A 16,016-nucleotide genomic window follows, 5' to 3' on the forward strand; every position below is an offset into this window, starting at 1 on the left:
ACAACCATTCGCTGTATGGCAGCAGGTGTAGAGACCAGAGGAGGGGCATGTTATGATTTTTCTTTAGTTGTCCCCATTAATGGGTGGGTAGGGGCCACAGGTCATTGCTTTGCGCAGGATCTATGCTGTTAAGAAAGCTCTGATTTGGATGGCTCATGTAATGGTCGGAAAACAGGAGATCGTGCACATAAACCGCTCTTTCTATGTTGCTAACTATTAGCAACAACTAATATAGGCCCTTATCAAATTCTTTCTCAAATGGACAAAACCATGTGCACTGTAGAGGGGGGTGGGGTTAGCATATGTAACGTGCAGTTAGATTTGAGGTATTTTGATAGAGGTATTTTGTTTCTGTGCAGGGAAAAAGCTGGCTGCTTTATTTTTACACTGCAATATAGATCTTGCTTTGAAGTAAAACCCCACCCAAATCTAATTCTCTCTGCACAAGTTAAATCTGCCCCACCTGCAGTGCAGCATGGTTTTGTCCATTTGAGAAGGAATTTGCCTTTGCGAGTGAACCAGAATAAGGGCCATTTTGTCCATAGATGTGCGAACAAAGCCACTTCCGCCTGTTTTAAGGCATCTATAGCAGCCTTGTAATACAAATATACAGCCTGTTCCTAGTTACAAACCTGATGGAGCTTTTATCCAAAAGTGATTAAGTATTTGTCACACAGATTTTATTGTAAGACCAGGAGCTTCACCCTGTGACAGATCTTCACCAAAGCTAAGCTCCATCATACAGAACAGTTTTAAGGGCCATTGGTAACTCATTTATAATGTGATACATAGCACTGCCACAATATTGGAACTGTAAAATATACTTGCGGCATATGTGTGGAGAATTATATTTTGGATCTAACTAATTGGTTGTAGTATGCGTGCGCATAAGACAACACCCCCCTACCTTTTAGGAAATAGAGTGCTTACTGAGCAACCTAGGTGAGAAGCCTATGGGGGTATTCAATCTCCCACCGCTATTCCTGATGGGGGAAATAGTGGCGGGGTCCTATTCAATGCTATCTTCCCCGAAGAAGGAGAAGGAGGCCACTGATGATGTCAGCGGCCCGCTCTTCCAACGGGCGGGGGACACCCAGAAAGCGCAAGCGACATGCCCCCAAATGCCCGCAGGGTGTCAGCCATAATTGATCGGGCAAATTCGCAGCCCAGCAAGGGGGTCTGGGTGACCGCCTTAAATTAGAACCTAATGTTTTGGATAGTGGATAAAAACAGCTCTGATCATATCACTGCCCGGATTTGCACGGGAAAAGTAAATTAAACTCATTAGGGTAAATTGACTAAGATGGGAGTTCTATTGAAGATGGGCTGTTGCTATGGGCAACCAGATTCTATCTATTCTAACCATGTTCTAAATAAATAAGAAGTAGAGTCTGATTGGTTGCTATGGGCAACATTCCATCTTCAATAGAACCCTTATTAAGGCTAAACGGTTTCTGATGTTCCGTCAGTTAAGCGGTTGATATTTATTGAGTCCATAGTTGTGTATATATGTAGGGGAGTCTTAAGCGTGCAAGGCTCCAGGGAGTCTGGAGGACTTCCTCAAATGTAGGAGATTTGAGAGAGTAGGCAAGAATTCCATACAGTACACATTTGAGATGTCACATGGCTGGCCAAACTTATTCTGCAGGGGATGCAATCGTCAACACTATGAAGGTCGACCACTTAAGGTCGGAAAGTCAACACAAGCATTAGGTCCACAATGGGAAGGTCAACAGTCAAATAAAAGTGTGTTTTTCAGTATTTTATAATCTTCTGTTTGAAAGTATTTATTTTTCATTCATTGTATGATTCCGCCACCTGGTGGTATAACTGTAACATTTCAATATAGGAAATATAGTTATTTTTGTTTTCTCCATTTACTAAACGTACATTTATGACAATATACCTAATTGATAAATAGCACCAGCTGTGGAGGCAATAAGGGCCCCAGGGATGCATTTAAGAAGGATTGGGTGGAATCTTACTGCCCAGGTTTGTATTGTAATATGCGTTCCTTTTGGCCATATGTACTGTATGATCTTGCACATGCAGGGACAGGGCTCGGAAATGCCATACTTTCCTACTTTTGAAAACTAGTTTCAGGGAGATTATAGTTGGTAGTAGAATTTTGCACAGTGCCCTACTGAGGGGGCGTGTCTAGTTCCATACATGGAGAGATTTTGAAAAGAAATTGTAAATGTGGCACCTAGAAGCGAGGGTGTGTACCGCTACATCTGAAAGTTATCTTGTAAAATTACTTATATCCAAATGTAGATGAGCCCCAAAGTAGTTAGTAAGAGCTACTATACTTGGTAAAGTGCTGGGAAATGCTGCTGATGATTCACTGTAAATGTATCTGTCTCTCATTCCTTTTTCTCCCAATAATGTAACAGTGTAATGTGGTCTAGGTGACATGAGGGAGATTGCTAGACTAATGAGGGAGAGAGGGAGATTGCTTCTATTTTAGGGAGTCTCCTGCAGAATGCAGGAGGGTAGGCAGCTATGGGAAAAGCCTGTTCGTGTGATGTGCTAAGCTGGGTTCTGGGGAGGTTGCGCATATGCAGTTAGTGTAGTGCTGACCCCCGGCTGACCACACTGTCCAGCCGGTATTGCAGTAAGTAGCACATAGGGTAAAATGGGGCTAATCCATTTTCGGGGAATTAGCTACAAAGATTAAATGATAAGTGCCCCCCCACATTGAGGAATGACTCATAACCCTTATAACACTCACTAAAGGGGTTATGATGTGATCTTTACAGTAGTTCTCAAACAGTAGTAATTTAACCTGTACCACTCATGCCAGTAGGGTGACCAACTCATCCCTTTAATCCGGGACACATATTAATTACACAGGTTCGGTGGCTGGCTTTCACCTGGTTTTAAACTGCCACAGAACCTGAGTAATTAATATGTGTCCCGGATTAAAGGGATGAGTTGGTAACCCTACATGCCAGCTATAGTTCGTGGGAGTGGTATAGTCCCCATTGCAGGCAATGGGGAGCCAGTGCTGCCTTCTGAAATTCAGCCATAAGGTGGCGTTGTCCAGATATGATGGTTCTACCCCACAGTTGGAGCTATGTTTTTTTTGTCACCATGGTCAATGTTGGGTGGTATGATCCACTAGGGGCAGCACAGTAAGGGAGGATGGAGGCATTTCCACGGTGGAAAAGTGAAAAATGTGAGGGGTTGGTCATACCGTGTTACAAGTCAAACTCTTCATATGACCATGAGCTGATGGTGTTGGGGAGCATTTAAAGGGGCGTTCCTGGAATAACACGTGAGAGCACCCCAACAACTATCTTGACCCTCACGTTCATGTACTTCCTCATAAAAACGGGTGTAACTGAGCAAAACTAGACAGATTAGGTTACTTTTATAACAACCAGTTTTGCGCGTGATCTATTTTCCATTCACTCACCTGAGTTTCGTTAAACTGGTGATGTAGACGATGGAATATTGAACGAAGAAAACTGTGAATTTAGTTCCGGCCCATTCTTGGAAAGCTTCCTGCAGTCTGGGGAAGGCATACATAAAGGCTATCATTATTAGTACATTGTATTTATAAGGCGCCACAAGTGGTCTACAGCGCCGTGCATCAGGTAACAGGAGGACCGAACCGGGTACACAGATCATTACGTTACAGTCAGCAAAACTTAAACAGAGGACAAGTTACAATTAGCACCATGATTATTTGTTCACAATACAGCTGGAAAGCAACAAGAGCGAGGCAGGACCAATAATATGAGGCGCAAATAGCCGCCGGAAGAGACGAACGGCTACGAGTGGGAATCCCAGGATAAATTGCCACCGAGTAGGTAAAGACTGTCAATGACATGCTAAAGGGCTGTGAGAACAGGAGGGAGGAGAACCCTACTCCTAGGAGCTTACTATCTATGGGAGAGGGGAGACAGACAGATGGAGCTTGTGCATGTGGATGCGGGCCTGAAGGCAGGAAGTATGTGTGGAGGAGTGGCGGGCGGCGCTGACCTGTTCTCTAGACTGCCAGTATACGCAGCCTAGCAAACAGGTCTGAATAAGTCCCATAGTACTTTCGGTACTTGTTTCCTAGCACGGCCACAAATCTTGGCCATCGGGGGTAATTTGAGTGGCCTGCGACGCGACCGACGCAATGCCCCCGATTTTTCCATTGAAATGCATTGAAAACAGTGAAAAATCGGGTCGGTCGTGTCGTGTGCACCTAAAAATGCTTAAATGGTCCAGACGCGATGCCCCGATTTCCCCATAGGGAACAATGTTAAATGCCTCAATTTACCCGCGATGACCACGATTTCCCATAGGAAACAATGTTAAATGGATGAATTTACCCAAATCAGCATAGGAACAATAGTAAATGGCCCAAAAACACCCCTGAACATTGAAATGTCCCCCCAAAAGTAGTTGACGCCACCCCGCCATCAACGTGAACCCGAAGCGTGGTGAGCGCAGCGAGCCCGCGAGGGGTGGCGGTACGCGTCCTCCGACCTTTTCATGCCCTACTATCCACTAGGGCGTGGAGTGAGAATAGAATAGTGTGGCGAGCGCAGCGAGCCACCGAGCCCGAAGCGTGGCGAGCGGACGCGGATACCTTCACAGGTAAACGCGTCCCTTCGCGGGCTTCCCAGGTGTCCGTGTCGCCATGGACACCTGGGAAGCCCGCGAGGGGACGCGTATAACTGTGAAGGTATTCGCGGGGCTCGCTGCGCTCGCCACGCTTCGGGCTCGGTGGCTCGCTGCACTCGCCACACTATTCTATTCTCACTCCACGCCCTAGTGGATAGTAGGGCATGAAAAGGTCGGAGGACGCGTACCGCCGCCCCTTGCGGGCTCGCTGCGCTTGCCACGCTTCGGGTTCACGTTGATGGCGGGGTGACATCAACTACTTTTGGGGGGACATTTCAATGTTCAGGGGTGTTTTTGGCCCATTTACTATTGTTCCTATGATAATTTGGCTAAATTGAGGCATTTCACATTGTTTCCTATGGGAAATCGTGGTCATCGCGGGTAAATTGAGGCATTTAACATTGTTCTCTATGGGGAAATAGCGGGCATCGCGTCTGGCCCATCGCACCCGATTTTTTAGCGGCCGCGATGGCCCCGATTTTACCCCCGATGACCGCGATTATGATCGTTGTGGCCGTGCTAGGAAACAAGTGCCGTACTTTCTTATGTGATCAAATACACAAAGGAGGGGTTCCACAGTTACTTAGACGGTCTTCTGCTCTGGACTGTAACAGTCACTGTGGGACGTCCCCGTTAGCGGTGCGCAGGACAGTCACAGCGGCATTTTCTTGTTAAGCATATCTCACATATCTCATATCTACACTACAGTAATTGAAAAAAGGCATTTTTCCTTTTGGAATTATCCTTTAACATTAACATAATCTTAAAGTTATGATATGAATGTTATACAGTACTTTAAAGAGGATCACTTCAAACATTGGAATCCGCTGATGTTATATATTCTACTGCCTCAGTGACCTGTACAGCTCCTGATGAACAAATGGCGGCGCCAGGGCCACCAATAGGGGGGTGCTGTGGGTACAGCTGTCCCAGGCCTCGGGCAGCTCAATTCACGACACTCTTCCGAACTTCTGTGTGTGACATTCCCAGGAATGGCGGCGCCTGAGAGGGCCCGGCCTAGGAAGGCGGCAGTGAGAGAGAGACATCTGGACCTTGTTGGATGTTGCCCTATTGTGTGTGGTTGCAAAGGGGCCCCCCATAAACATTCAAGATTTGGGGTCCCAAACATTTGGGTCTGCCACTGCTCTACAAATCTTCAGTGAATTTAAAACTATGGGCCCGATTCAGACCTGATTGCATGGGTGCAAATTCGCAAGGCCAGTTGTCAGTTAAAAGGCTGCCTCACTTCAGTGAAATCCCATCTTGGGAATTAATGCGCTCGCTGCACGGATGGATGTGTATGGCTGCACATGAATTCGCACCCGTACGAACATCTCCAAATCCTTTCAGAAGCCGCTCTCCATCGGATGATTTTTACACTGGCATACCTCCCAACAGTCCCGATTATCAGGGCCTGTCCCGCTGTCCCTCCCGCGGCCGGCAGTGTCCCGCGGTGAGGGGGGGGGGCTGTTGGGAGTCCCCCCTGTCGGCTGCTAAGCAGCGGGGAATAAACGCTGTGCGCATGCGCACAGCATCTATTCCCGCAGCCAGGGGGCTGGGGGCATGGCAAGAGGCTCACAGAGCCTCTGGGTCATGCCCCATAGCGGCAAAATGGGGGCGTGGCCTCTCGGGAGAGCCGCGAGTATAGGCCATGCCCACCGGAATTAGGCCATGCCCCTGAAATTTTCGGCGCGCCTAGGGCGCGCAGCAGCTACGTTCCGCCTCAGGGACGTCAGAAGTTGGGAGGTATGCACTGGGCACCAGTCTTCGCAGATGCCGTGCAGCCCTGGACTTAACTCGTCGGCTGTGATTAATACAGGCACATCCGGGCAGCTGCTGATGTCACAAACGCTCCTCTAACAGGCGGCACTCCTGCGTTTTCCTTGTCACTCCCAGTGTATTTCTCAGCACTCCTATTAAATGGACTATTACCACCCCCCCACGCCCCCTGCATGTCAATCACCTTGCAAACGATAGAACCTCCTACTGTGCGCTACAAATGCCCATAGATATATCAATAAACCTAGGCACAAACCTTACTGCAAATGCCCCCAGTTCTTCTACGCAAGCCTTAAATGATGAGGTCTCCAATTCTTCAGAAAGCTTAGCCGATTCTCTGACATGTTCTCCGATCATCTACGAGAGACACCGTGTCGTTAGCGCCACACACGCTGGAAAACACTTGCACAAAACTCTGCATAGAAAGCCTCTATTGCCAGGTACAGTAAGTGTTTGGCTGATTGCACCGGGATGGCTAATACATACGGACGTCAGGAGCTGGCACAGCAGTGGTCATGTGACTGCAGATTACTCCGCCCCAAAGTTAGAGTGTATCTAACCAAGTATTATTCATATGAGGAAGATTGCTGTATCCAAATCAATCAGTAATCTAATCAGATGAGATGGATAATTTTACTCCCAAAGAATCACATTGACACTGATTGAAGAGCATGCACAATTAAGGTTATACAGTCCTATATTGGACATGGGATCTTATTCTGGTCCACATGCAAATCTGAAAATTGTCCGCTGACGTCAGCTGCCTGCCCATCACAGGCACATTTATATGGGAATGTCCAGCGTTTTTATGAAACGCTGGGCGTTCCCATGGGCGCGACCCCTTCGCCGCAGCCCCCGCCCGTACTGCTAGGTGCGAACGGGACGGCATATTAGCAGTTCACCATGCACACTCACACCATGCACACTCATAAATGCGCATGCGCAGACACTCAACATCGCTCCCCACAGGACATTTAGGGTAAGATGTACTTAGGGTGACCAACTTTCCATAGGGCCAACCCGGGACAGGGGGTCGCGGGCTCGACAACCCCCCCCCCCTCCCTCCCTCCCCCCCACAGAGTGACTCACCCGGCCGCATATCACACTCAGCAGCACACCGTTGCAGACGCAGAGCAGACTGACGACCGTCTCAGAGAGTCGCAGAGTCGACTCGCAGGCTCCAGCCTCCAGCAGCCGTCGGGTCACCACCTTCACCTTCCTCCTTCAGTCAAGCACAGGCAGCAGCAGGTCATTAGCGTGGTGCCGGCGCCGTGCTCACAGCAATGCTACCTGACCGCACCCGCCCCTGGCTGGCTGCACAGCATTACTGGGAGAGTGGGAGGGGACGCGGTCACGCGGCGGCCGAACTAACCAATGATGGGGAGGCGGTGACGCACACCGCGTAACAGCTTCTCCTCCCACACTCCAAGTCTAATGCTGTGCGGCCGGATAGAGCAGCGAGCTGCCCGGCACGTCACCAGGCAACAACACCAACAATTTAGTTAAAACGGGACTTTCTGCGTCCGGGTTTTGCCGGGATGCGGGATTTAGGAGGTCTAAATCAGGACAGTCCCGGCCAAACCGGGACGGTTGGTCACTCTAGATGTACTAAGCTTTAAAAGTGCTAAAGTGGAGGTGATAAACAGACAGCCAACCAGCTCCTAACTGCCTTGACACAGACTGGGTTTGAAAAATGAAAGATAGCAGCTGATTGGTTGGTGGTTTATCGCTCTCCATTTTATCAAAGCTTAGTTAGTACATCTCGCCCTTAAAGCCAAAAATGGATATCCTACAGCTAAATTCGGATAATATGGATCTGCTGGGTAATTTGGGGTATATTGTGTGGAACAGTTTCACTCCTCTATATTATAAAATGTTACTTCTGGAAAGTTCACAAAAATAAACACATCCTGTAAAATTGTAAGCAATATTTTTTACATTTGAGGGCCAACATCTCTGTGAGCGATGCACAAAACAGCCACTAAAATTGCCAGCGTCCTGCACATTTGTTATACAATTTCAGGTACTTATGTATTAGCAGGGCGCCCAATTAGCATACGTATGGTAGTGTACTGAAATTGCATTGCACATCGCATCTTATAGCCCTTTTTGTGCCAAATAGCTTAGTGGGCGCCCTGCTAATACATAAGTACCTAAATTGAAATAAAAAAAATGTGATGTTAAAAAAAGATTTGGTACTTATATGTTAGTTGGGCGCCCACTAAGCTATTTGCTTAGTTTTACGCGTCCACTTGCCACGCTTCGGGCACGGTGGCTCGCTGCACTCGCTACACTATATGAAATCAACTCCATGCCGACATGGATAGTGGGGGTATGAGCGTACTAACTATAGTGGGCGCCCAACTAACATATAAGTACCAAAGATTCTAATTCCTATATACAATAAACATTACAGGTTATTCTGATAAATAAAAAGGTTTACTTGGGCAATTTTCACACCTACTGTATACTGACAAATTCACTTGGCACACCAAGGGTTAAAAAGGAAGCCACTTGCACTTTAGATTTAGTGGTTTCTTAAATCTTCTGCCAGTCAGAAGGGGTTAATTGCCTCTGCTGCCATATAATTAAACATCTAGACTATATTTTTTCTATCCTCCAACAATTAAAGCCCTTTGCAGTACCTGTACTGTATATCTGCTATGATAAATCCTATGTACCATCCATTGAAATGCAAATTGATCTGAAATTGCAGTTTCAAAATCCCATCTATCGGGCTGTGCCAAGGAAAGGCTGCAAAAGCTCAAATCATATACACGAGTCCCAATAACAATAGGTTGCTCTCCTTTATTAGGTAGATGACAAAATATTTGTACTGAACCAAACCTGCGGAGGCACACAATGAGCTTCTGTTACCAAATATTCAAAGACTGCTTCAGTTACAACAAAGGACGAATGTCATAGCGTCCGAGTCCGCCTGAGGTGCGGAATGCGTGGGGGAAATCAGATTTTTTTTAAACGGCATTTGCTAGGCATGGCTTTGCCTGGGTGTGGATCATTATGTAGACCGTAATTAAGTCGCCAGTCAATCGGTCGGACACTATTGGTCAACACATCAAAAAAGGTCGACAAAAATGCTTAGCGCATTGCAACAACCCTAGATTCAGTCACACAGTAAAGTCTATCTGGGGTCAGTGGGATGTGTGAGTGTAGAAAGAGAATGTGTACTTTTACACGTGGGTTATGTAGAGGTTGAGGCAGAACTCTGGGAGGGCAATGGCGCCATCTGCCACTGGGCTCCTGCTCCCAAGGGGGCACCTCTCTTCCCCTGAAAGTTTGAATCACTTAATTGAAATAACCGTTGATAACGGTTATGTGGCTGACTCCCCTCCTAGCAGGACCATAGACGTTACACTCTCTTTATTTTATACATAATATACATAACATATATTTATATAAGGTGTGTGTGGGGGGGGGGCATCAATATTTATCTTGCCTCCAGGCAACTGGGACGAATTTATGCCAATCTGTAGAGGAGCTGTGATTCGGTCAAACTAGATAGATCCAGCTATTTGGTACTGTGGTGGAATTGGGATTGGCAAAATGTGGCCTCTAACTTTGCACTTATGACCCTTATTCAGATCTAATCGCAGTACAAATTTGTTCTCAAAATAGTCAAAACCATGTGCACTGCACGTGGGGCAGATGTAACATGTGCAGAGAGAGTTAAGGGCCTATGAACAGTTACATCTCACTAACCTCTTCCACGTCTATATAAATTCTCAGGTGACCACCGTCCTTTAGAATGTCTTCCTCGGGGTCACATGCTGCTTCCCATATCATTTTCTCTATAGCAATTACGTTGTTGAAATATTTTTTGATTGTCTCCTTAATAAAGAGATTAAACATAATAAAGAGTCATGAAATATCAGAAATTGTCCCATTGTATTATCTAACAAACAATGTAAAAAATGGCACAAAATACACAAATGGTGGACAATAGTGCGCTGTCAGGAAAAACCGAAGTATTCTGTTTCTTCTCTCCTTTTGGTCATGATGTCAATCCAAGATGGATATCAAAAATAATGAGGGTAGAAACAAAGATTTTAGGCCTCGTTCTAAAACTCTTATCTCATCCTCATTAGGTTGATATTTACTTAAGTTAAAGATTTTATTTTTACTTATCTCCTTTAATTCCTCGTTTACCTTTTCGGTGGGGACTAACTTGCTACTTTTTTTAGACCTTTTAGATTTTTTGTTTATTTTCGCTGTTTCAGATTTACCTGAACCTCTTTTACCTCTCTTTCTATTGGTTTGCACTTTAGTGGGTACTAATGTATTGTTCTTTGGTGTTGTTCCTGTCCCAAAAAATGGTGGTGATTCTCCTCCTGTCCCCTTAAGGGTTCGAATCTATTTTGGGGCCTCCAATTTCTATTAGGTACCTCAAATGTATTTTGCCTCCTTCTTTGTGGGGTGAAGAAATTTTTTTCTACATTCCCTGACTCTCTATAAGTATTTTGGAGATGGGTACTTTTATAAGTAGGTTTCTTATATCTACCATATTGTCCCGAATTATTCCTGTTATGGGGATAATGGGTCTGCTCATCGTTTTGTTTTGTTTCTTGATTCTTCCTCCGTTGGGGTCTGAAATTAGTACTAGGTTTCCTATTAAACCTGGGTGTTTGTTTTGGTGTTCCTGGAGTCGGTTCTCCTCTTATTTGTGATATCTTAGGTTTGTTTTTGTAGTTATATTGGGAGCCTGACTTATAGTCTTCTTTATCCCTGAAGTATTTTTTCTTTTTCTTTAGTCTTAATTCTTTCTCATTCTTTTCTATTTTATGAGTGATACTCTCTTCATGCTCCTTAAACTCTTTGGTGGCAGAGTGGGGATCTACCAATGTTTTATACACAGTTACTACCTCACTGTTTTTCTTTAATTCTTCCTTCTTGTATTCAATGATCAATTCCATTAGTTTAAAGGAACAAGTATCAAGAATTTTAAACCAATCATTTTTAAATTCTTCAGATTCACTGTTGAAAGAGGGAGTCTTGTCTATTCTCAATCCCCTAGGGATGATCTTTTCTGAGCTGTATTTTTCTAATGAGAAAATCTCCCACCATAGACGTCCCTCCTTAAACAGTGCTTTTTCCAACTTGAACATTGCTTCATCAAGATTTTCATCTATTACTTCGCAATACTCATCACTCCCAAAGATATCTTTGGCTAGTACATCTCTACGGCCCCTATGGGCGAACATTTCGGCTGCAGGTAACTTTCACAAATGGTAAAACACAAATGCACAAAAAAACAATTTTTATGAAAGTAGCCGTGCCAAACCTGGCTGCTGCACCTTGTACCACCCTGGGATACCACCCCCAGATCCAAACAAGCACAAAATACACAAATGGTGGACAATAGTGCGCTGTCAGGAAACACCGAAGTATTCTGTTTCTTCTCTCCTTTTGGTCAGGATGTCAATCCAAGATGGATACCAAAAATAATGAGGGTAGAAACAAAGAAATTTGTCTGAGCAAACGTGATAATCTGCAACTGATGTCAGGCAGGAGTGACTCAAGGGGCAGGCTAACAGGGCCGCGGCCTGGAGCAATGTTGTTGGAAGGGTGCCAATGGCCACCTCTGCCTGCACCGGCTCGTGGTACGTTTTCACCCACCCGTTGCACACCCCGAGGTGACAGATTAAAGGGAGGGGGGGGGGCTCAAGGGGGTCAGTACCCCTGGGCTCCCCTCTATCTAGGGGGCCCCCTTGTGGGTTTTTTTTTAGCTAAAGGTTTTGTGCATGGGAGTGGGGTGTGCTGCAACTTCACCTATCTGCCGATGTGACAATGATTAATGAGTGTACACGTCTGCAATGCATTACTGGGAGCTGACTTTGCAAAAGAGGTCAGAGGCTGAGAGGCTAGTGCTGAGCTCTGATTGGTGGAGCTCATCACATGCTTATCAGGCCCATGGAGGACAGCAGCCGCAGCCTCATCATGGGAGGGTTTTCAATCAGAGGCAGTACTGAGCCTGTGAGGTCTCCTACAGAGCAAGGAACAGAGGGACAAATACAGGCTCTTCATGTCGTGTGTGTGTGTGTGTGTATATGTATGTATATATATATATATATATATATATATATATTCCTCCATTGACCATTGATCATTTAACCCTAGCCCCTTATTTAGCCCTAGCCTCTTCCCCATTAGAACTTTCAGATTATCTTACCTCTATTACCAGCAAATTTGTACGTACTCTCCCACATAATTTTTCACTATTTTTTCCTAATTTTTCATAATTTTTGACCACCTCCAGTTGTAGACCACATATATTATGGGTACAACTCTCTGATAATCCAGATGTTCTGACTAGCACGCTTACCCATTGTGTTTCTTGTACTCTTCAGCAACTTTGAAGTTTACATGTACTCTCTTAGCACAATGTTCCTATCTTTGCATTATCACACACCCTTAAGCAGCCCATACACGTCCCGATGCGGGCGTGCATTGTGGGCTTCAATAGCAGGGATCACATTGCATTGCATTGCCTGTGCAAGCACATACTTTTTGTACTGTGCGATGAGGTGCCGCGGGAGCGCGCACCTCAAAGCACAGAACGCACAGCCCGGCATCGCAGCGTGTATGGGCTGCTTTACATTTGAACTTGCCTCCTAGTTTATGTGACCTAGTCAGTGACATTATACATATGTATGATCTACATGCCAGATTTGCTGCTAATATTGTCACTTGCTGTTATCTGCTATTTTAGCGACCCTATGGACTGTAAGTTTATACTGCCGTTACTCTGTGTTCTGACAGTGTAATATTCTCCCGTGCAGTTTGTGGCCAGTAATGACAAGAGGGAGAGGGCCCCCCTGTCTAAAGTGACCCGGGTCCCCAAAGACTTAATCCGGAAGCCCTGCTGGCCATAGATTATACTGACGCGCCTGTGGCTAAGAGCATGTGGCTGTCTGTATCTCCAGCGGTAACCACCACTGATTCCTGAGACAAGTCTCACTCCCTCGGTGAATGTGATAATCGACCCCTGAAGTGGACAGCATTGTCTCCTCTCCGGGCTTCTCCAGGACAGGAGACTCAAAACGTAGATACGTATGATGATGTTACCTGCAGAGAAGCGTTATAACGTCTTTTTAAATTCTGTAGACATTCTCCCGCTAACAGGGGAGGGAGGTTGGAAGAATTCATTTCTGGTTGAAATTCAGGATTGTCCATGAAATCATCACTGTATAAGAGAACCAATAAAATGAGTCATTATAATAGTTTTAATACCACAAATCACTAATGCTTGCTTTTACGATATAATGGGGTCAATTGGTCAAAACAGGCTATTCAAATCGATGGGCATCACCAGGGTTTGACAATAGGTTCGAAGATGGGTCATTGGTTCAACCCAATTTAGGTCGACAGATGAAATAGGTCGAAAATGGGAAGGTCGACACTCAAAAGGTTGAGATGAGTTTTTCAGGTTTTTTTGTCTCGAATGTCGACGTAGTCGACATAGACACAGACAAAGTGTACCCCATATGCTCGCCATGCTTCCGGCATGTGTCTCGCTGTGCTTTGCTCACTATTTTATTCTCCCACCACGCCGTAGTGGATGGTAAGGTATAAAATACCGCCTGTCGGCACATGTCATCTCAATTTTTTTTTAAAAACTCATGTCCACCATCCCATTGTCGACCTAATGCTTGTGTCGATCTTCCAATCCTGTTGACTTTAGCCATGTCAACCTAATTCATGTGTCAACCTAAGGCCTGTTGACCTTCAATGGATGACCCAATGCAGGTCGACCTAAATAGGGTCAACCTAGTGACCATGGGCCAGATGTACTAAGCTTCAAAAGTGATAAAATGGAGAGTGATAAACAGCCAGCCAATCAGCTCCTGCCTGACTTTTTTCAAACACAGTCTGTAACATGGCAGGTAGGAGCTGATTGAGCTGATAAACAATGGCTGGCTGTTTATCACTCTCCATTTTATCACTTTTGAAGCTTAGTGCATCTGGCCCCATATCCCATAGTTTATGAGTCCAAAATACAGCATTCCCCAATTTCCCTCCTAGATATACCTAGAACTAGTGCCGATATCACTGGGGCTTGTCCTGTATCCATGTAGCAGTATTAGCAGCATTACCTGATGCCAATATTGACTGCCAGTTCATACTATTGCGTGGACCCCCCACAAGTGCCAGCATGCCCTTGCACCGTGACCCATGTCCACTTGCATGGTAGCGCCCTTGGTCTGGCCAATGGGGACAGCAATCTCTATTCTTAAGGGTGATTTGTCAGCAGATTTGCTGCAATCCCACCTCTTAGTAAATATCCCCAATTGCATCTACTATATCTCTTTTCTGCAGATGGGCTGCAGCCCCCCAGGTGCCCCTTTAGACCATGTAAGACCCACCTCTATTTCTTTGTGTATGACATGCCAAACTTCTCAGGAGTAGAGGAAGCATCAGACTCAGTGGCGTAACAATGGTGCTGCAGCCCAAGCAGTGGCTTGGGGGAGCCGGAGCTGTGTGTGTGTGTGTGTGTGTGTGTTTGGGGGGGGGGGGGGGGGGGGTGCATGGTCCCTGCAGATTTCAATGGGTTTTCTGGCCATCCTTATGATACAACTCATCAGGGTCACCATAAGGGGGGGACTGGCATGACTCTAGCCCGGGGACCAGACAACAAGGGGATGGCAGCTCTGCATCTCATACAGCGTATAGATCTTGTTACTGATACAGGGAATGGACCCACCATATTGGAAAACATTTCCCGAGTAACACAACAGTATGGATTCCTGAGAAAACCTATCTGTAAATGGAATGTCTACAGTGTTAAACAAATTGATTTTCACATCGGCTGTATTATCCTCTCGGCTTGTCAGACTGTCAAAGATGTAGTTAGTTCTGTTGCCATGGAGACAATTCAGGGTTTACACTTTGACATGCATGCTCTCACAGAGGGACACTTAACCAATAGGGGAACTCTGCTTTCAAGGTTATTTAATATACAGTGCCTTAGATACAGTATCACGTTGCTAAATGTACTTTTCTCCCTGTGGTAGGTAATACATGTTGAATGGCCTAGTGCTTTGATCACAGATATAGAAAAAGCACTTAATGCAGTTCCTAAGACCTTATATTCATTATCCATATTATATACCTGGTTTGACACATCAACATTTATTACATTTTCTCAGGGGTGACAACTAGCGCACAAAACTCTGGGGCGCAGTCTTTCCCACTGTTAACACTAGGTGTCCCCAATACAGAGGTTGTACATTGGCACTGGGATATACTGTGCTATAATGCGAGGGGTGTATATGCAGCTTTCACTTTGACATTTATGTCAATTCTATCTGCTTATGAAAGTAACACACAGGTGCATGGCAATTATAAGTTGAGGTTTACAGTTCAGCTATTATGCATTCTCTTATTAACCGTAATGCTACACCTTTACTTTGAAGCCCACCCCCACCCACAATCCCCAAAAGTCAGACATCTCCTGACTGCCCCATCTCCTTCCTCCATCTCTTCCATCGCTAATACAACATTCATGAACTTAACTTGAGAGCTCTGTTATTCAGTCACGTTGTCCTTTATTAAATGTAAATATACTGACATACTTCAGATTCGTACCCATCACCTGTGGC

The 16,016-nt window shown here is 45.5% G+C and overlaps 1 protein-coding gene and 1 long non-coding RNA gene across 3 annotated transcripts in view; one reads left to right on the forward strand and one right to left on the reverse strand.

Moving 5' to 3' along the window:
- LOC146049678 (uncharacterized) overlaps nt 1-16,016 on the forward strand; it is a 210,366-nt gene that overhangs the window by 120,867 nt on the left and 73,483 nt on the right. The gene's annotated exons all lie outside the window — the stretch shown is intronic.
- EXOC3L4 (exocyst complex component 3 like 4) overlaps nt 1-16,016 on the reverse strand; it is an 85,392-nt gene that overhangs the window by 55,411 nt on the left and 13,965 nt on the right. For both annotated transcript variants that reach the window (XM_083167182.1, XM_083167183.1), the window contains exons 4-7: nt 13,483-13,600; nt 10,120-10,248; nt 6,656-6,756; nt 3,419-3,514 (exon numbers count right to left, since the gene is read on the reverse strand). In XM_083167182.1, coding sequence (XP_083023308.1) covers nt 3,419-3,514; nt 6,656-6,756; nt 10,120-10,248; nt 13,483-13,600 — 444 coding nt within the window. The remainder of the gene's footprint in view (nt 1-3,418; nt 3,515-6,655; nt 6,757-10,119; nt 10,249-13,482; nt 13,601-16,016) is intronic.

The sequence above is a fragment of the Crinia signifera genome, chromosome 12 (genome assembly GCF_055691185.1).
Source record: "Crinia signifera chromosome 12, ASM5569118v1, whole genome shotgun sequence".
NCBI classification, from domain to species: Eukaryota; Metazoa; Chordata; class Amphibia; order Anura; family Myobatrachidae; genus Crinia; species Crinia signifera.